We start from the raw sequence: 23174 nt of genomic DNA on the forward strand, positions 1-23174 counted from the left end.
TCCATACTAGCAAAACAGCTAGTCTTGGAATACTAATTTTTCAAAAGGCTAAGTGGATGCAGTAATCTAGTAAACTAAAGCATTGCATAGCTCTTTAGATAAGTATTCTTTATCTATATCTTCTATATGTATAATTATTTAAATATAGTATATATTTATATATTATACATATAAATTTAAAGAAAAACAGAAAAAAGTTTCTGAAAGAAAATCCTAACTCACTGTAGTTACACCTGTAAGAAATACATCTACAACGATAATCCATTTAAATGTTATGTTTCCAAATATCTTCCTGTGCCTTAAGTATGTTTTTGCATTCCTGTTGCAGACCTGCCTTTTCATCAGAACAGGTGACCCCTCAGAAATCAAGGATGGATGTGGACAATCCAGCTACAGCAAGGTAATGTAAGCAGATATATTCAACACAATGTTTTGATAAACATTGATTAATGTGATATAAAGTACTCAATTTGTTTGAATTCCATATTTGATAGCTCATTTGGAGCACTCATTTGGTGAGTGATAAATGTAGCATTTATCTATTCCCAACCATTGGCTTAGAAGTACAAACCTTGAGTTCCATCTTATTGACTTGCTAAGTTATTTCAGATGTTTCATTTTTTATTCTTTCAGACTGTCTAGCCTGCATCTTGAAGAGCAGCATACATACATAGTTGCTGCAAATATTTGGAAACAGGTGAATTGCAGTAGTACAGATTATATAGTACATTTTCTTTGGTCTTCAATAAATTAAGGGAGAGGTAATATCTACATTCTAGTATGTATATAAAAAAACCAACAAAACTTGTGCATTGTAGTGTTAACATTTTAAATAGTAAAACCCCATCATATACCATTTAGTGTGACAAAATTAGTACATTTAAACAGATGGACTTGTTCTTGTAGTATGAGTCAGATGGCATATGTACTAACGTATCTTGGAAAGTGTACAGAATACCATGAAAACTACTGGTGGAAAAGACATAAAAAAATTATTTTTTTTTACTGAAATTCCAGAAAACGGTAAGGTTCTCTGCTGATGAAAATGTTACATTTTTCAAAACAACCAGCAATAACCATGCAAACATTTGAATCTGTGACTTCGACCAGAATATAATGCCTGAATATGCAATTAAAAAGTGAATGAATTAATTAGAAATAGATTTCTAGATATGCACTGAGAATTACAGTAGCTCACTGCACAATTTTTACCTGGAAATATTAAATGGTGCAGACACTAAAATTAGATTACATTAGCTAATTTTATTTAATTTGATTCATAAAGTACAGTTTTCTGTGGTCTGAAGCCACAGCCTATATTATTTTGAATTATTCCTCCCTCCTCCAAAGCCCCCAGTATGTAAAAACGGTACAAAATGATTAAGAAAAACATCCAAAAGATGTCTGACAGTGTAATCTGTAGGGGAAAAAAAAAAAAAGCAGGGCTTCAGTGAAACGTTGTCCTGTCGATAAATGTGAGGGATCTCAGAGAATTAAATATACCACTGTATTAACTAGGGAAGTCACAGCCATTCTTTACTCCTAAAGGCTTGTTAAGGTTTTACTTAATCCCCACCCTCAATCAATTCACGTTCCTCATCCCCCGGTGGCTCTCATTACCATCTGAAGCTTTGCATTCTTGTCCCTCCATTGGTGGAGAGCTGGAGGAATATTTTACTGGTCTACAAGTTTCTATGGTAACATTGCACAGTTACAGCTATTTGTGTCAGTATATAAACTATAAGTAGCCTGTAATCTTAGTGGGCAAAATTCAGCCCTCTTTACTCCTGCTATAATTCCTTTACATTTGGTTGGTGCTTCAGATGTCACCTATCTGCTGCTCATATGTTAGCTTCACAAAACTACAGATTTTTCTAGAATTTATGCTTACCAAAAATGTATTAAGCAGCTGTCAGCAGAAGTGCCTTTTTTCTATTAGAGATGTCATATAAATGCTATTTTTTTGACCAAAAATTATTTTGCCACACAGAGGAAGTAAACAGTTACACAAAAAAAGTATTTCTAGTAACACCAACATTCATTAGAGTAATATCCTTTAATTTCCTATATTTTTTCATAGAATGGAAAGATTTTCGAGTCACACTTTTTAAAGTCATACTTAATTGATTATTTGACTCACTCAGGATTCTGATAGGGATGTTAAAGGAATAATGAATTAATTTCAGCATAAAATTAGTGGGAAATAGAATTGGTTTTCTACCAAACTGGTCAGCAACACAAGGAAAATCTTTCAGAAAGGATTTACCTGAAAAGGTTGCAGATATAATCTCTTTTGGCTAAAAATGTAAGCTTCATTGTGTACTGTTCCATGCAAGGCCTAACACTGATTCTGTTACATAAAAAGCATTTTTTGCATTGTTTTCAAATACAACAGATAGATGTGGCATCCATTTTAAAACATAGACTATACAATAATTTACATAGCATATCTGGAGGCATGGATATACGGACCACCACCTTTTGGATATGTTTAACAGAACGGAACAGGCATCTCATCATTAATTTGGGCACCTATAGATACCCTAGACAGCATAAGTAGGCTAGCATCCAGAAAAAGTAAAGATAACCACTGTCTAATAACTCTGTATTTTTCAAAGCATAATAGGTCATTCTCAAATCAGGTCTCTTGGTATCTAACAAATGCAGCAGCATATGAGCACTGCACTGGATACATACAGAGACATTTTCCTGATTTACTCAATGGGTCTTTTATTCATTGCTTATCAAGTACTTTTTGTGTTTCTTTTTCAACTCAGTGGAGATCCCAGATTCTCCCTCTGCGCTTTTCCATTACAGAATTGTAGTAACCATTAAATGCAGGTCTTTAAAAAACTGCATTTTTTAAAGAACCATGTTCTGTGGGCAATCTTGTTAAACCAAACTTCTCGAGGGTGTTTAACACACCTTTAGTCAATCTTTCATTAATTATTACAGTTAAGATGCTAAAATGTGTATTTTTGTCAAATGCTTTTATATGGGGTTCACTTGTATTCAACTGTGCTGCTTCCTTGCATATGATCTACAAAGAAAGTAACAGTACTTGGTACAGGGGACCACATTTACCAATGCAGTAACAAAGGTATTACCACCAAAAGATGCAGCATAATCAAAAAAGTCATATTTCCAAGAGTTCATAAATAGTAGAAGTAATTAATTGATCTTTTATTTTGCTTAGATATATCAGAAATTGTGTTGGACATACTTGAGGAGAAGTTTTTGTCACTCAAAAAATGTTGGAAGCAAGAATACTAAAACAGAACTCACATGGACATACCCATAATTCAGTAGCTGTAACTGCAGTCAGATCTTGCTTTGGCTACCATGACAATTTTTTCTTTATGGTAAAGTGAAATGGCTTTACACTTTCTAAATTGTTTCTGATAGTACAAATTAATAGTCATTTTTGATGATATATTTTTGCATTTAAGCAGAAGGCACTTCCTAGTTCCTAGTGATGGGGACCTTCTGCCTCCCAATCCTGACTGATTCGGCATTCAGTGGAATGATGGTTTACAGCTTTTCTGCATGTTGATATAAATGATATGCTGTTGCAGAGCTTATCTGAAGAGATCCAAGCCCATTATTCCTAACTGAAAAGTTAATACAGTGTTTACAGGGTCATAAATATCCTCCAACCAAAACTAAGTTGTGCTTTTTTTCAGTGATCTTTCCCAGTCTACCTCCTATAAAACATTCTGATCAACAGCTTCTTCCTCTGTATTTAACTCCAAAATCCTCTGGGCTAAACATTACACTGGTTTTGGCACAGTATAAATTGGCTTTCACAGTTGACTGCAGACCTCTTCTGTTCCCTCATGTTCGGTTGTTACTGATGAAAGGTCTGAATGAGGGCTCCTGGCACTGATTAATGAGCATAGCGGTGTGGAAGGAAATGCACCCTGCTTCAGAATAAATGCCACTCTTTTCTCAAAGAACTTCTTTATTCATTCTTAGTTATATATGACAAACTCTGATATAGGGACAATAAAGCAGCCATGGATGGCAGATCAAAATTCAGCTGCACCCATGATGTTAAGGTTTACCCAGCGAGATGCCTGACATACTTGATTTACTCTAGACCAACCCTTTTAGTTCAGGTTTGGAAGGTCCGGTTGGAAATGTTGTTTGCTGACATGACTAGATCAGCAACCCTTAAGGTTTTAGCCAGGGCTGGTTAGTGTGGTCTGTGTGTATTCCATCATGTCAGAAGAAGAATCTGTGGATTAGAATCCTTTGTAGGAGATCAGCTGGGAGATATCACTGAAGAAAGGACAACAGATGCAACTTGTTTGGTATCCCATTTAGAAACATTCTATATATCTTATAATCTATTAGAAATAGTGAGTCACCTCAGTAGTTTTTATAATTCTGGTCAGGTCTTTTAATCAGAAAAAGATGGAGATCTATTAAACATACTGTGTATGGCTCCTTTATAGATCTGCCTCTTTTTTTTTTTTGGCTAACGATGCTGATGATGACAGAGTGAGTAGATCTGAAGCCTCACTGAATATCCTGGGATTTGACATGAAATGCCCCACTGATTAAAGACTACAGCAAGCCTTCTGAAATTTGTGTGGTCTGTCAGTTTTGTGGTCCATGAAAGAACCTACAATATTGGTGTTTTGGTATTATGTGAACTGTTTGTGTATCAGCAAAGATGGATGATCGAATTCTAAGTAACAAGGCAAGAATGCCTTCAGGAATTAGGGAACAGCTGTAACTAGAAATGGGCTCAGCAAGACTTTTACAGGTTAAGAAGCATTCACTGAATGAATAGGGAGCTGTGGTCACATACTCTCCTGCCCAATACTTGTTCAAGACCATGGCTGTTCTGTTTAAAATTTTGTTTCTCTCTCTCTTTCCCACACATGTCCAGGATCAACTTCAATTTGGCCTCAGCATTAAGGACAGTCAGAAAAGTGTGATCAAACTTATAAAACCTATTGTTGTCGATTGTTTTCTTCATTGACTTCAGAATATGCAAATACATTAGAAATGTTTTCATTCCTTTCATCAAACAACTAATGACATCACTAAAGTTCTTTTATAGGCATGGTTCATGTTTCCTGTTTCTATGTCACTTGAAACTTTATCTGAAAGTTTTCAAGATAAAAAAACCAAACCAAGCCAAAAACTAAAACCAGACTAAAAACTATTAGCTGTGCTTGAATGTCTGGATGGGATTCATCTGTGTTTTCTTTTCTGATGGTGATCTGACTTGTCACCAGTTAAACCAGAATTACAGAACTATTATCCACTGAAATCAGTGAGATGCACAAACACATCTCACAGAGCAGAAGGACTGAAAAGTATTAGGTCTTTATCTTAAGTGAACTGAGTTAGAAATCAAGTGCATACTGAAAGTCAAAACAAAATGTTAACAATCTATTTCTCTAAGTTTTAATACAGAGCATAAAAGAAAAAAATCATACTTTGCCATCACATCATACATTCATTTTTATACTTTTAAAATTACTTAATGAACTTGTCTATAGGTCTTTTGTACATTATATCAAGGAAGACATTAGATAGCTAACATTCAGAAAATGAGATAATGCAAAAGAAAATTATTCTGTAAATGAAGAACCATTTGCTGATATTGATTCAGGGTCTGAGTTATTAAACTTTTGTAATTTACCTAATCTCTGGAGAGCTTGTCACATAAGCCCTAAATAATTTCCCTTTTTGTTTGTGTCTGAGAGGCATAGAGGTCCAAGATATGGTAGAATAGGAGTGTCTGCTTAAATTAAGCCAAGATTTTGCATGCAGCCTGCCTTGACAGCTTTTTTTAAACCTACTTTACTTATCTTCTTTGCTAACCCTTATTCTGATGGACTGTCTTCATCAGTTGTCAAATTTCTAATCTTATTTTACACAAGCAGCTAGAGGCAAAACAGCAGGCAGCAGCAGCAAAATTCATGGTTAACAATTTTATAGCATGAGGCCCTCAGTGGTCCAGTTGCACATAGGTTTTTCTACCCTTCAGAGTGGGGCTTTCTTGTAGATTCATAGTGCTATTTTAAGTATTTTTCTGCAAGGGGATGTTAAAGGGTGAATAGACTTCTTTCTGGAGGTGGTCACTTACAAAGGGAAAAGTAAATGAGTCAACAGAATTGTCTTCCACACTTTAGTGATGATAAGTACATCTAGGCCTTAATCTAAGTCTTCATGTTTTTATTTTATAATAAATTAATTTTTTTCAAGGCTTGATCCTTTTGTACAAATTGTGATACAAAATCCTCTGTTCTGCTGTTCCAAGTATTTTTATACAGAATACAAAAATTTGTATTTGTTATCCTGAATTAGGTGCTCCTAAAAAATTCCAGTCATGTCCTGTGGCTGTATTAAAATATTTCTTCTTCTTGAATGTATGAGCAAACTATATATTCTCCTCCTGGCAGGCTGTCTGACCTACCTTGTTCTCATCCATTTCAAAAAGTACTCACCCTAAGCAGAATGTTCACAGTGATGTAACAGCAGGCTCTGAAAATACTGTGCTTGGAGGTGGCATCCTTTGGAATGACCTATGAAAAATGTCAGCATCTACTACAAGCCATCTACCACATTTGAAAGCTATTTCGCCAAGTTTGTCTAAACTGCTTTGTGTAGAAGTTTTATGCTGCTGTTTTCCATCATCATCTGTATTTTTTTAAAATGTTGACAAATTTAAGAAGTATGAATTCAATTCAGCCAGCCTTGGACACTGAAATAGTTCCTTTTTTCAAATGACAGTTATACCTGGAAAGACTTCTGCACAACAGCCTTTCACTGCATCTGATATTCTGATATTCAAGGAGCTTCTTTAATGTATGAATATATAGGTTAGTCTCTTCCCCACTTTAAAACTTGACATTTATTTTAGAAGTATTAGAAAAGGTATAAGTTGAATAGCTGATCTTTAGCATGCTAACAACTCTTAAAGGAAACCTAAACTGAAATTCTCTTTAGGTTCTGTATTGCACATGCACTCTATTTTTTAAGATTGGGTTATGTGAGTGATATCAACACTGGTGTCACCTGTGTGCTTACTTCTAAAGTAAATGTAGCTTTGATAACAATAAGAGATTAAAAAATGAGTGAAAGTGTGCCCTGAACCTAAGCAGATACATTCTGATTTATCCACTATAACCTACAGCTTGCCCTACTTTACATTTTTATCCTTTCACAAATAATAGCTCTCAAATTTTAACTTTAGTTGCTAATAACCTGAACTATGGTTGAACCAGTAGCTTGAAGTTGCATATCCTATGACCTTTCCTTTGCACTAGCCAGCCACCTCAAGGTAAAGAACTTGCAAAATGTCAGCCCTGACTACTTGGTGCAGTCATGTCAAGCAGATGTTTCATGTAGGTGAAAGTTCGAGAAGTGTTACCAGTGCAAGAAATTAATAACTAAAAGGGTTACGTTTTACAGAAATTTTGTTCCATAGGTACTATAAAGCATAGCTGAACAGCTTGGTCAGCATGTACTTTTTGTAATCTCAAAGAGTATAAAAGACATTAATTAATATTGCCATTTTTAATAGTTATGTTGCATTAATAAATAACATGTTTAATGTTAAAATATTGAAAAAAGAAAACTAATTAACCAACAAGATCTAATTCAAGGAAGATTTTGTTTTTCCTTACATCACATAATAATAGTGCATCACATTCTAACTCTTTTACATAAGTTCAACAATCAATTGATGTAATTAGTTCTCAGCATTCCTCAGTTTAAACATGAAATTTCTTGTGAGAAGGGAGAGTTTAATTGGGAAGAAGCTGGTCTAGATAACCTACTTTTTGACTGATTTAGCCAGACTTAGTCCCTAATTACTTTTTAGGTATGAAATTGTTCATGCATATAACAGGAATACTTGGCTGATTGTATTATCTGGTAAAGATATTTGTTATATCATAGCATACTAGAGGTCAGGCAATCTCTGAAGTTGTCCATGATGCATATTCAGTAGGAATTATCCTTTTTGACATAAGTATTAGGTATAACTTGTGTTTCCACACATAATTTGGTCCTTTTATTCCAGAAAGAGTGTGTGCAAATGTGCATATGGGGGGCATATGGCTGTGTCTATGAATATATTTGAACTACTACAATGATGTAGGCTTTGAACTTTTAATCAGTTTAATTTTGTCTTTCATAAAGAATGTGTCAATTATAATTTCTTTTTAAGTGAGTATTTAATTCAGCTAACTGACAGCTGGCCATACTAATTGTGGTTTCATCTGGGTTTTGTTCTGTCTCTAAAGGAACCAAGATCTCAATAACCTCATCAAAGTGAATCCAAGTTCTTTCACAAGTGACAAGAAGTAAGTCTTCAAAGCTTCTCAGGCCCTGCTTTTCTAAGGCAGTGGTAGTTTGTAACTATGAGAATGTCAGGAAAGGTAATGTTGCAAATCTGTAAAATGTTTATAGCTCAGTAAGTAGCATTCCTTATCCAGAATGATGAATATGAAAATACAGACTAATTATCTGGCATGTGCACTATCAGCTGAACAAGTAATACATAACAGCAAGCTTCCACACATGCCTTATACGCTTCCCTAATGAAAAAATTAAAAAAATATTTTAATATTGTTAGAGAAGGGGTGTTAAACAAAATACTGTAGAACTCATGGATGATGTGTTGCCCCAAAAGGATGTAACAAAGCATTTCAGTCACCAAGGGCAGTGATCCATAAAGAACAGCTTGAACTTACATTTTTGAACAGCACATCAGTTCAGTGCATTTCAGGCCAAGTTTCTTGTGGTCTGTAAGCAGCCCTACAGTAAACGGAAAGTGAAGAACTGCCAGGGTACTGTGCTAGTAAGAGCTATGTAATATTTGCCACACCTAACACTGAAATTCTACAGATATCTTCAAGAATGATGTTCTAAACAGAAGCAGCACATAAATGTTGCCAACCTGTGATCACCTATTTTAGACAATCTCATGTATATGCATACATACATACATACGTATGTACACTTAGCACTAACCTTTTAAGTTGAGTATGATTTTTTTACAACTTTTAATTCACCAAGAATTTATTAGCATAGAGTACAAGACTTTGAGACACTACTGAATTTTAGGAGGCATACAAACTTTTAAGATGAATAAACCTATTATGGACTGAAGTGACAAAGTTTTCAGTTTCACAGAGCTAACTTAAGTCTTTTGCTTTTGCTCCTTTCTTCTAGCTAAAGAGAATCAGGGTTTTTACATTAGTTAGAGTGCTTTTCGTAGGTCATTCCATTCTCTAATTCATTAAACCTTTTTTAAATAGTAAAAAAAAAAAAAAAAAGAAAAACTAGACACTAGTTTAATTGTATTTATGAAATTTAAAAAAGGTTTCCTTATATATGTAAAGGATGTTTCCCTATATGTGAGTCTTTGGAAGCTTACATTTTCATTAGACGTGCAGACATAATCAATGCTTTAATTGTTAACTATGATGACATGTGGAGGTAATTTCTTGTCATTCCAGAAGCAAAAATATGTGGACGTATTTTCAGGTATCATCTTAAGAAGTATAAGTTTCTTAGTTTAAATAAAAATATAGGTTTTGCAAATCAATTGTGCAAAAAAGGATTAAGCTGCCTCAACCCTGTAAATTAATACTACGTTCTTTGAAAGTCCATGTTTCTCCTTCACTGTCTTCACTGGCAAAGAACAATCTTAAACTATGACATTGATATGATTATACAAATCCATTTTATTTTCTTGGCTATACTAGACAATAATTTTTTTTTTTAATTGTACAGAACATTACCTTGCTAGTGGAAAATTGTAAACATATTTTCTTGTTATGGTCAATAATGTAAGTGTCTGCAAATTGTGAACATAAACTTCACTAACAATTTACATTTTTCCTTTTTCTTTCTTTTACTACACTTTTCCTCTTCCCAGATAGGGGGAATATTTTAACAGTTGTATTTGTTTGTTTTTTCAGAGGAAAAGACCTGGAGGATTTTACTGAAATAAATACTGCCGGTCAGAAAAATGAGAGGCAAGGGTGTCATAATCTTTCTCATATGCTTATAAAATGTTCTTTGTTGGATATTAGTATTAATTGGTTCTGTTTTGTAAAACTCATTAGAGGAGTCAAAATTAATATTGTTACTTTATTGAAACCACAGAACTTGTAACATTTTTAAATTTGTCATTAAATACAGTCTAGTAGATATAAATAATTCAGTGTGGAAGAAACACAGGTAGTACCTGACTTTACCTTATTGGAACTCTAAATAGTCAGTGCATGAGCACTGAAGTTGTTTAAATAAATGTGAAATGCTCTGTCAAATTAAAAACTGTCCTTTAAATACAAGAGAGGACTATCATAAATAAATGAAAAAAATCCTTTTTTTTTTCTTAGCTTCATTATTCATTTTCAAATGAGAACCAGTGTGGCCCATTCTTCAATGGATAACATCATTATTTTTAATCACACACCATTTGATAAAACTATTAATGTGAAATTATATTAAGGTATTATATAGATGACGTGATAATTTATGAAATTTATTCTATGAAGTCAGCTTTTTCACAGCCAGTGATTTATGAGTTAATAGTATAAATGTGGTCATATGGTCCTGGAGATTGTATACAAACCTAGATAACAGCAGTTGTAAGAGGAATCTGGCCTGGACATAATGACAAAGCGAGCAACACTCTGTGGCAGCCACTTCCATAGTTCATGGTGCTGGTGCCATTACTGAACAAAATTATGTTATCAAGTTATAACGACAGAGCCATAGTCAGTTTAGAAAATGTAGGCAGGCCCTTTGCCTGTTGTAGGGCGATACAACACAACACAACGGTCATAAACTGAAACAAGAGACGTTCAGACTGGTTATAAGGAGGACTGTCCAGAAGAGGGGCAGGTTGCCAGAAGAAGTTATACCATCTCCATCCTCTGAGTTTTTCAAGACACAACTACAAAAAGTCCTGAACAACCTGGTCTGATCTCAGAGCTGCCCCTGCTTTGAGCAGGAGTTTAGACTACTGGTCTCTCCCAGGTCACTGAATTTCAACCTGAATTATCCTACCATACTCTAATGAACTTAGCATTTTCTAGTAGCTTGTTGTTCTTTTGTATTGCAGCACTGGAGAGAAACTGAAAAATATTGAAGTTTGAACTGATAACTATTACTTCATAACTAACTAAACACATGATATGAAACAATTGCGATACATACCCAGTGTAGTTAGGAAACTTCCTTGTGAAATGCATATAATATTTTTCTTCTTCAACATAAAAAAATCAAACTATTTAATAAGTTTAGGTTGAATCAAATAATTTGATTAATTCTGAGGGTTTTCTCACTTTCACAGAGATAAGGACCTTGGTGATCACACTGAAGTAAAGTCTGCTGATGACCAAAGTAAAAAACGGTGAGACTCAATTCATAGTTCTCTAAAATTTAAAAAGCCAATATCAAGAGTTGTAGCTGTTTAGTGTGGTACCAGAAAATGTGAATTCCTAATAAAAGTAATCACAATTTCCATAATTTGAGTAATGTATCTGTATTATTTCTAAAGTGTGCCTGATTAACCAATAAAACAATATAGCTGCAAGTATTTTAATAATAAGCAATGACTCAAACCTATAATCTCTTGTAGTCAAGTATTTTTGTGCTTATCTAGGTGTTTTGTGAACTCAGATGTTAGCATCTCAAAGAAATATAAGGAAACACATTCCTAGTTAAAAAGTTTCACTGCTATGAGTTTTCATTATTTGCAAAAACTAAGATCCCTTTTGGTCAATTAAAGTGGAGTTAGTATTACGTTTTTAGGCACCATTCTGATGGTAACTTTTGAGTCTTCCATTTAGCTGTATATCTAAATGAAGAGGAAGAACTTAACTATCTGTATACATAAGCAGTTTTGCTATTTTTTTAATATAAAATACTTCTATACTAGCAGTCCCATTTGACAGTCTGACCAGAGAACCACGTACTGAGTATCTATGGTGAATGAGTTTCTCTTTTAGTTCTGAAAGGGGGCCTGCAAGATTAGGAGTCAAGCACAATACAGTGCTGCTTCATGCAACATGCTATGCATATAAAACAGTGACCAGGACTGAGCAAGGTTCGTTTAGCAAAGGTTCAGACCTTGGCAAGCTCACTGAGAAAAATCAAACTGCAGCACAAACTCTGAGTTAAGGCTTATAATCATCAACTTCTTTCAGAATATAACCTTTGGCAGAACCAAGTAAGAGCAGCCTTTCTCTGAGCTGCTTTGTAAAATCATCAAAAACATTATTAACACTTATTACTTCAATCCTATATTTTGTCTGAAAAGGTTTATTTTTATGTTTGGTTGCATGTCATGTTTATGGCAGGGAAAACTGCAGGAGACAAGGTTTCTTTTTCTTGAATCGTAATCCTGCTTTTTGAAGTAAGAGTCTATGTATCTGTTTAGCTAGTCATTTCTAAAAAAACCATAACTGTAGTATATCCAAAAAAAAGAAAACTTGAAACTAAAATATAGTAAAAGAATAAAACATTATCGAATATTGCCAAGAAAATGCAGAATGCTATCAACCACTGAGACATTACCTTACCGCACAGTTGAAAACCTCAGTGGGCACCTTGATGAAACGAAAGTTCAATTAAAGTTAGATGAAGTTTCTGATATAAATATATCTACAAGCATAAACAAGAGGACTTAAAATTTTAGGTCAGTGATTACATTACTTTCTATTTAACGACAGTAAGAAAAAGCTAAGTTTATTTTATCTACTCATTCTAGCCAAAGCTTCTACATTTATGGTTGTAAGTGTAACAGAAAGCTGTGTAGTTGCAAATTATTCCTAAAAAGTGTTTGTTTTCTTTTTGTGTGGTTTCTGTTTTTTTTTAGGGTAACTGAGCAAGCATATGAAAATCCTCCAAGGTCTCCAAATAATCTCCCAGAAACAAACTACTCCAGTGACAGTGGAAGAAAGACCAGGTATTGTGGACAATGAATTGAGAACCGTAATGTCTAAAGTGCTATTTCTTGCAAAAAAAATTAAGAGAAACCATCTTTATGCAAGAAATTTCAGGGATGTTTAGAAACCTCACACTGGGCTCTGGAATTATGCCAGCCCCCTTCCAAATTCTGCTTCTAGGATCCCACGCTTAAAAGCCCACAAACCATAGCTCCAGTGCACAGAGTGGGAAGCACAAGACATACCCTGTGTAGCTCGAGATATAGCTGAGGCATGAAATTTAAGAAAGCAGTTAAGCCAGAATTCTTATATAATCAATAGAGGAATGGCATTTCCTGCATGTTAGACACACTGAGCTCTCAGGCAGCTTAGTTCTTGCCGAGGCTGTAAGGAAAACATTACACTCTTCACTCAAGTGTCTTCAGTTCCTAAAACTATATGAGATTAATCTGAACACATCTATCATCTCTTATCCCAATCACTGAAACTGTAACATGGGTTTCTGATTTTTGGCCGGGTACAAATGATTTTATAAACCATTTCTTTTGCAATACTCTTGCTCTAGCTGGATTCTGTCTCTACAAGCACACACATTGCAAATCTGAGTGAAAAAATGTGATGTAGGGATATTTAGTAGAACTAGCTAAACATCAGGTCTGTTGGTAACAGAAAATCACTGAGATAAAGGAAACAATATATTTTTCTTCACAGTCAAAATATATTTTTAAGAAATAGAACAACAAAAATTACAATATATAATTCTTGAATGAAAGACTTTTTTGGATTAGGAAAACCTCTCCAGCACCAACCCACCCACCTATGTGGATTAACTCAGTATTAGTGTAGACAGGATTTTTTTAAAGACATATTCCTATACATATGATGTTCTATTGGTAGACAGGATTTTTTTAAAGACATATTCCTATACGTATGATGTTATATTGACGTATATTGATTGTGAACTGCCTGAGCCATGGCTGATGACATGGAAGAGAGAGGAGAAATCTTCTGTTGAGCCTTACTAATAGGGAAAATAGCAGTCACAGTCTGGTACGTCATGGAAACTATGGCCAACGTCCCAGTCCTTAAGCTTATGCACACCTGAGCCTCGGTGTGGGTGTGACTGGGCACTGGGTCTTTGACCTCTCATTTTCTTACATTTCCTGTAGGAGGTTGCAGTGCAGGTGAAATTTGTGTATTTTGAAATTTCTGCATGTCCTTGAAGGCCAAGCCCATAAATTGGCTCAGAATAAAAGAATATCCAAACAGCATGCAGTTTTAAGACTCAAAATGAATATTCAACACAAAAATTAATTAGCATTTTGTATAATTTTCAAACATACAGCTTCTGATGTGTAATATTCTGATTATCTTTGAAAAAACACAAACAATAATACAAGAATAGCAGTGCAAAGAGTATGCTTCAATATGCAGTGTTACCTTACACTTGACAAAACGTATATCCCCTACCTGAAGCTCTAATCCCAATTTAATTTATGAAAGCTTACTAAATGAATGATCTTTGCAGGTCATTCTTTCAGGGTTTATGTAATAGGTTCTACAGAGTATTTATTATTGAGTAGTTTGCTGTATAAACAAGTCAAACCCTAGCAAGTAAAGGAGTGGGTGATATGAACTGAAAGAAGGGACTTGATCAGTTCTCAGGTTGCAGTGTGGCTCAGTTTTTTACTTAGTGTTTTGTCAAGCTGTCAGACTATGCATTTATTTGGAAAGGTTCTGAGTTTCCTCACATTTTCTGTTGGCAAGACTAGAAACTGACGTTTCAGAAATATTTTTGCTCTAGCTTCATAGTTTTTTGTTCTATATAGTAAAAAAAAATAAAGATATTGTTATATATATTTTTCTGTATTTCAACCATAATACTCTAGCCAGTTATTAAAATCCAAGGGACACTGTTCTCTACACTAGGACACTTGAGGAAAGTGTTTTTCTGTATACATTATACTTTCTATAAGATAAACAGTGTATTTTCAGGCATGCTGCATCTAAATACCCGTATTATGTTGAGTGTGCAATGCACAGTACTCACTTTGCCCTCATCTCAACCCTGATTTAACCACTTGAAATGTCAGCCTGACTCAGCACTAGATTCTGCAGCTAAATACAATGAGTTAAATGGAAGATTTGGGGGAAATAAGCTTAAAAACAAAAAGAAGCACAAACAGGCCCGTACCTCATAGGAATAGAGAGGTGATATTCCTATGCCACTTTTCACTATAGCAAGAAACCTTAGGCACTTGCACCATCAATATACTCCACCCTGTGACATGTGTTTGGCACATCTAGCTTCGTCGGGGGAAAAATAGCCAGAAAAACTCTTTCAAAAGGCAATCACTTCACTTCGCTTTTCCACTTAGTAAGCTTATTTCCCTCTTGCCTGAAATGTGAATGCAGCACTGGGCATTCATTTGAAGAGATACCTGGCCAAATCCAGGTTTGCCACGTTACTATTGAATAGCAATCATATTGTTATGTTCTATGAAACATAAATAAAACACATTTATCATTTAAGCTTCTCAGTAACTGTTCAATTTTAATACATTTTGATGTTGCATATAAATCAGATAAGACATATACACATTACAAAAGACAGGTATGTAGAAAAGTGTATCTGGGCTGTGTAACACCTTACACAGGCATGTTACCGCTCTGTTGTAACTTCCCTTTAAAAAAGACATGTTCTGCAAATACACATGACTATAAAATATTGTTCCTAACATTGCTAAATATTATTCAAGAGTGATACAAAACATGTAATAATTACCATATACCTTATTAATTTCTGGAGGAACAGGATAGCTGAATCAGTTCAGAAATGTTCAAAATGTGTGGCAATATGACTTCTTCAGCTGTCACAATACATGCTCATCCCTTCCATGCAAACAAAACTGGCAGTTAATCAACTGTATTCAGTTCTAAATTCAGTATATTCCTCCCTACTCTGATACAAGGAACAATACAGTTACTGTAGCGAACTCAAATCGCACGTTGAACAGCCTGTATTATAAAGGCCCTTACTCCACTTCTAGGGACATGCTGTAGTTTTGTTGGGCTGACAACTCTTTGAGAAGTAATGAAAGGGGGGGGGGGAAGGGAAAAAATGCAATGTGTCACCATTTCCTGATATGTATTATTTAGGCTGGGATATCAACATGGGCAAACCCAATACTGTCATGTAGATTTTGCTCAATGGGCTTGTGGATTTAGTTTTGAAATGTTGAAGAATCATTCGACAACAGAACACAGTCTAAGGACACTGTATTTCTAATTGATGGTTTTTTATTTCATATATTTTTCTTAATGGTTGTGAAAATACAGAAAAAGAACTCACCACCAAGTATTAAAATTTTATTACAAGCATGTTACATTATTTTAATTTGCATATTATCATCACTGTAGTGAAACCTTTAAAAATAAAAAGTACTGTTCAGTGATTTCTGTGCACTCACTGCTTCACAGCAAATCATCATATGGTGCCTATGAAGAAAATATAACTGGAAATACTATCAGAACTGTTTACTCTACTTCTGATCGGTAAGTACACACTAATAACATTGTAGAGTATTAAAGGACACAGACATTTTGCATAAGCATTCAAGCGTTCAGACAAAAGAGAGCAGTGGAAGTCATGATTATGCTCATCAGACAGCTTTTCATACAGAGCTCCCTTTCTGTGGGATCTTGCCATCAAATCATTACCACAGTTCAGCAGCCTAATATTATGTTAGGCTTGTCACAGCTGACACTTTTGAAATATCTATAGAAACAATAGCCAATGCCTTAAGTGATAGAGTTGGCTTCATGGTTCTGTAAGTTTTTCAGTTGGGCAGCTGCTTACTCTGCTGAAATTGTCTTCCTTTCTGAGAATGGTGTCTATAATGACCAACTTTAGGTACAGATGTGGAGGAATAGGGTTACATGACAATGCTGTTAAAAACTCCATGTTTTCACATCAGGTAAGATATCCCCAAATATAAAAAGGATATTTGCTCAATCGGTAATATCTTACTTCACAGGGGGGGGAAAAAATTAAATGTGCCCACTATTTTCAGTTCAGATAATTTGGACAGCTCCATTACTCAGAAATACCAAATCAGAAAAACTCATACCCTTTCCAGCGTAAGTATAAGGAACTCTGGGAATGATTAAATATTAGTACAATGGTTTATCATTGAGTGGAAAGGAGCAAAAGCAGTTGATTTTGTGGTGTGAAACCAATACCAGCAGTTGTATCTAGAGAAAGTACAGATCATCACATAAGAATACAAAAAGAGCTGAGATTTTTTTTTAATATTATTGTTATGAATATGAGGTAGGCTGTTCTATACATGTGTTCGGTACCACTGCCATGAAGGTAGGATTTCTCCCTGCAGTGCAGAAAATTAAAAGTATTTTCAGGCACTTCAACAACATAGGGGAGATTCTATATCAGACTGATCAAATGATGGCAATTTAAATTCAACTACCAATTTACTTTTGTGATTAAAACATTAAAATCATTACCCTCCACTTCATTCCCATTTAGCATACATGCTCCCAGACATTCAGCAGCTTTAATACGGTCTCATTACTATTTGAGATCATTCAGTTAATCAAAGAAGACCATTCTTTCTATCAAGGTATTTTTGCTACTTGATAATTATGCTCAGCAATTTGCCCATCACAGGAGCATGTATATTACACCTGTCAACTAGAATGGAAGGAATACACACATGACATTTTTCCATTTATGGCCATTGTACAGTACACCTGTCTTTCCTATGTACTGCACTAGGCTTATCAATTTTCTCCTTGAGATTTCAGTGGTAGCTTTTTTTCTGACAGCTGATGTTATATTATATACACAGGAGTATAATTGGAAAAGATATATGTACATACTGCAGGAAGCCCTTGGGCATCGATGCCAAAATGATCTTAGATGCCTTGCAAATTTGCTGTCATTCGACTTGCTTCAAGGTAAGAAGATTTCACCTGCTACCAAGAAATATAATTTGAATGTAATACCGACATTATATTACATATATAATAAGAGAATATTCAGGCCTTAGGCCTTCTCCACCTGGGAGAAGATGAAGGCTTGCACACTGGAGAAGATTAATGGAGGAAATACTAGTTTCTCTCTCTCACCTCTACACAATCCCTTCCTCTTTCTTTCCATCTCTGTCTCCTCCTCTACTCTCCCTCTCCCTGCCTCTCCTTCCTTCTTGCAACCACAAGGAGGATAAATGATGCAGTGGAACGTATCCTGAATGTCCTACCCATTTATAGGCCTTCAGTTATACACACTTCCAGTCTGATATAGTGAAATATATCCTACTTACACTTTCTTCAGATTGGAGATTTTTTTTCTATTTTTTACAAAGTTTTGTAGATGTTTCTGATTAAGTGACATCTAAAACCATGGCTTGTGCCAAAGGCATTAGCAAGAAGTATTTGAGCCATAGAGGTGAAATAATTTTACCCACTGTCACCAAAGATTTGGTTAAAATTTGGGTCTTATGGGTAGTTTCTGCTGTACGATAAAATAGTGTGGAAATTAGATATGTCTTTGCCACAATCTTATTTAATAAAGGTTATGTAATTATTTTTCCCTGATACTAATAAGAATGAAAGGACAGCAGATTTTTTTTTTTTTGTCATTCCAAATCCTAAGCCTCAGCCTAAAATTTGCTCTTAATTTTTTCTCAGGATATGTCTACCAGCATTGAGCTCTCTAGTCTGTTTTCTTTCTGCCTCACTTGTATTAATTCTGCTTGCATCTCCACACAGTTTGTTGTTCTAACAAACAATACTTGGCAAAATCACTGCATTAGCATAGCTCATTTTTTCTGCCCAGTCTTGCATAGCTTTTACTTCTGCTTCTGACAGCAGTCCTTTTACATAGTTACTGCCTGAAAAGTAACTCAGAGCAGAATAGAGCACTGAGGTTGTACCTAACATATATGATGTTCCATATGCTTTTTGTCTCATACGGACTTTCTGAGCTCTGTGAGCACTAGAAATGCAATTTCTTCCATAGAAATCACTATGTAATACCTCCTCAGTACTATTATTGCAAGTAAATACAAGATCTGGTTCGCTTGCATTCCTTTTAGATAGATCAACCCACATAAAGAGGAATGGGCTTTTTATGCAATTAGGATTGTTAATATGTTGCTATTGGCTGAATTATTTGTTAAATATTTAAGCTTATTATTTAAATTATATTCTTTTTGCTACCTATTCCCAAGTGGGGACCTGTCTGGCTAGCAAAATTCAGCCTAAGTTTTGTGTAACTACACATTTATGGAAGCACTGGCAAAAAATTAAACAACTAATGGAGGTCTATGGTTCATGCTTGCAGTTATGCATTTAGCTAAGTAGTGCAATTTCTCATCATTAATATTCATTTAGCTCCTTACAAATACCCTGTATCCATTATAGATTTGCATGTAGCTGACAGCAGTATAAGGTCTTTGTTTCCTTATAAAGGTATATGCCGAAAGTTACGTGGGTAAATAATCCAAACTGTAGGGTTTTTTCTCTGTACAAACATGCTAGCTAATCTTAGTAATCAAAGCTTTGAAAGCATGCTCATCCTTTTGCTGATTTATACCAGGAAACATAAAATGAGTAAGAGAGCAGACTGTTTTAATAGTACCCTAATACTAACAGCTTATGTAGAAATGATATAGAAAAAGCATAGTTATGTAAAACAAACAAACAAACAAATGTCTAGTACTTTAACATGTTATACTAATCAGTACTGCGTGCTCAGTTGCAAATTCATACTAGCCCTAATAAGCATGTGTAACATAAGGCAATTGCATATTGTTTGGATCCTGGAGCTAATAGTTTACACTGCCTTGTGTGTTGTTATCTGTGGTGTTGACATCACAGAATTTCTTTATTCATTTAGCTGCAAAGGGATGTTCTGGGTAAGACTGTTAATTTTAATAAAGATTTTCAGTCCAAATTTATCTGAATAGACAGCCATCATGAAAATTACGGAAAGGCTCACAGCTTTTCTGGGATGACTGGCAATTTGGTTACTGAATTGCACTGTAAAAGTAATGCTGCTTTTCACTTATCAGAGGATAAAATATCCAAAGAAACTGGAATGTACTATTCTTTTATTATATTGGGGAAAAAAAACCCAACAAAAAACCAGGATGATCTGGGTGTCAAGATTCTGGTTTATACAAAAAATTACTTTGCTCTTTGATCCACTGTAGGCTTTCCCTATGATTTTGGGAAGTCAACCTCTGTGTGTATCTGTGTATATTCCTATGTGAAACTGGGCAATGCTTCTCTATCTCAAAAATTAGCTTGTTGAGGCATTTGTGAAAGCATTGTCCAGATTCTGCAACCTTGGGAGACATAGTTAATGGTTAAGTGTCACAAAATATTTTGAAATACACATTTAGATTCTTTAAGATCTACTTGAAGTTGGATGATTAAGTCTGATCATGCTTCCTTTACTCAATGAAGAAACAAAAGGATCTCAAAAGGGTGAATAATCTTATTTTAGAATAAATCTTTAAGACACAGAAAGCACCTTTTGGAAGTGTCTGGGGGAAGGAAAGGTTTAGTAAGTTTAATGAGAACCTACAGAACCAGTTGAGACTTAGGTATCTGATTTTTAGATGTCTAAAGGTGAGATATTCAGATGTCTAATTTACTGTTCATTAAAACTACCCTTTCAGAGCTAAGATTTGATGATATTGCAGTACTCATAACCCTATTATGATCTGGGTTGCTTACTTCCTAAATGACAGCATGCTAGGAATGAATATTAGAGAAGCCTTTCATTTTAATTTTTCTTGTTACTTTTACTTGTGTGTTGAAGTGTGAAGTATGTAAAAGACCACTGGAAGATTTGAAAGCAGGAGACAGCATTTGGATTTACAGAAAAACTGTGCATTGTGAGCCTTGTTATTCCAAAGTTAAAGGTAAGATGCAAGATGTATTATACTGAACATAAGCAAAAATGTAGAAAATATTCAAAAAACTCCAATGTATTACAACACAGCTGTTGCGTTTGCTCATTTCTGTGTACTCAAACTTTTTCAAACTATTTTATTCAGTAAGACTGGGTTGATTAGGGTGATATCCAACCCCAGGTTCTAGACACAATAATTATTCTGTACCTGTGAGGGAGATTTCTTAAGATCTCATTGTAATCTGTTCAGTCCTACCTGTGCAGTCAATGGAGCAAAGCAATGGCATCTTGCCCTGGAAGTGACAAGAATAAATTGCAAGGTCATCTGAGAATCAGGCTGTTCTACTGAAATGAATAAGCCAGGGTTCAGAGGTATTTTCATCTAATGTAGTTGTGACTAATGAAGAGAAGGTACAAAAACCTATTAAATCATAATGAAAATATTATCCTGTGAGTACCATTCTTACCTTTGTGAGGAACATAGCAAGTAAACAAATGTGCATGGCAGTGAAGAACGAAGCTCTTTATTAATTTTCCTAGAAGTTGCTAGATTTTAAGTCTTCTCAGCAATTATACACTATATACTACAAATCAGTACCTCTGTACCAGATAAAGACAAATGGAAACGTAGATGAAATGTTCTGATATACTTTGTGTTATTATGCCATTGCAAAATTTGATGGGAGGTGAATTTTGCAATGAATCAGATTTTAAAATTAAGTCATTGTGACAGTTATAAAACTGTAGGAAGACACACCAAAGACTGTATAATAAGAATTATAAATTGACATATCTTATTTCAGCAAATGACAAGATGGGACAGTCAGACTTTGGTAGATTTTCTAAAAAAATTAATTGATCTAAAGGTTCTTTGTGTAACATTTAGAGAATACTGATTTGCTTGGCATTTCTGATCAATCTTTTCTCTCTTGCAGAAAAATGGATCTACTAATTTTGACATACAGAGAGAATGATAACGAAGTTCCACGAGTGTTTAGTTAAGCGTATTGGCCTGTTAATTCAAACCACTATGGAAAATGATTAATTTTATTGCTAGGAACAAATACTCTAAATTCAATTCTACTGCATGTTTCCCAAAGGAATTAATTTATGATAATTTAGATGCTTTTTCATACACACATGCCAGGAAGTAAAACAAGATATTGTTCAGTATATTCATCAGATCTGTGAAACTGCTAAACTGTATGTAAAACTAACAATTTATTGAAATTTTCTGAACAGAAGGACGTACCTACATGTATGTTTTGAAGGAGCTGTGTTCTCTTTACTGAAAACACATCTCGGATATAAAGATCTGTTATCTCTATATAACATGAATGGGATTGATTGCATCAAAGATTAGTCATTTAAAAGTCAGCTATTCAGTTTAAACTACTGTTTTCATACAGAGTGAGGTGGGTTCACTATGTACCTCTGAGAAAAGACATCAGTCTCCAGAGGAAGATTCTTCCCAAGTAACTTAAATGATAAAATTAAGATGGAACAAATCATCTTTGGAAAATGCATCTCTATTACTTTAGTAGGATTCTAGACAAAAATTGTTAGAGGGTTTTAATTAGAAGCATCTTGCTCCGTGTTTGTAATTCTGGTAACCATTGTATTACCATTTTTTTAAGAAGTGCACACTTAATAGTGGCCATGAAATCATGAAATACATACTTTGCATGACATTATGTTGTTGTATTTATCTTTCCTACTTTATTAAACTGAATATCTAAACACCTTGGATGGATTCATCTTGCCTAAATTTAAACATCTGCAATGTAGACATCTACTTCTTAAGTTACTTGATCTATTCTGCTTTCAGAGTCATACAGAGTAGTAAACATTTTTAGGAAGCGATTCAATTGCTCGGATTGCAAACATCTATTTTACTATGATGTTAACCATGCTCTGAATGTACATCTTACTTTACGTGGTTTGCAAAGGAACCTGGAGTGACTAGCTCAGATTTCTAGACGTCTGCATTAGGGCAGATAAACTCCTTCCTTTGAGCCTACAGTGAAAGCATTATTTTTTTTCCTTTTGGACAGTGTATGCGCATTGAAGTATACAAACTGAAAGAAGAGTTCATGCTTTGTTATTTTTCTGCAACACTCAATTGTTACCTGCCTTATTTGCCTAAGATAATAAATAGTTCAGCAGTTTGCTGGACAAACAAAGGTGTTGACTACCAGTCTCTGCCATGAAATGGCTTAGAAGATGGTTATTCAGAAGTGATTTTTCTCCCTTACATCTCAGCTTAGAAGGACTTCATAGATACTACCATGACAAAGCTA

At 34.7% G+C, this 23174-nt stretch overlaps 1 protein-coding gene and 1 long non-coding RNA gene across 2 annotated transcripts in view; both read left to right on the forward strand.

Moving 5' to 3' along the window:
* Nucleotides 1–11138, forward strand: part of SCEL (sciellin) — a 34322-nt gene extending 23184 nt beyond the window's left edge. Inside the window, exons 10-13 of the mRNA XM_055701777.1 lie at nucleotides 329–400; nucleotides 8271–8330; nucleotides 9954–10010; nucleotides 11105–11138. Coding sequence (XP_055557752.1) covers nucleotides 329–400; nucleotides 8271–8330; nucleotides 9954–10010; nucleotides 11105–11138 — 223 coding nt within the window. The remainder of the gene's footprint in view (nucleotides 1–328; nucleotides 401–8270; nucleotides 8331–9953; nucleotides 10011–11104) is intronic.
* An 84-nt stretch (nucleotides 11139–11222) lies between these two features.
* Nucleotides 11223–23174, forward strand: LOC129735471 (uncharacterized). The gene is made up of 6 exons (XR_008731150.1): nucleotides 11223–11395; nucleotides 12863–12952; nucleotides 16413–16487; nucleotides 17801–17909; nucleotides 20782–20884; nucleotides 21810–23174. It is a non-coding gene; the product is annotated as an uncharacterized LOC129735471 (long non-coding RNA).

This window comes from Falco cherrug, chromosome 2, assembly GCF_023634085.1.
Source record: "Falco cherrug isolate bFalChe1 chromosome 2, bFalChe1.pri, whole genome shotgun sequence".
NCBI lineage: Eukaryota > Metazoa > Chordata > Aves > Falconiformes > Falconidae > Falco > Falco cherrug.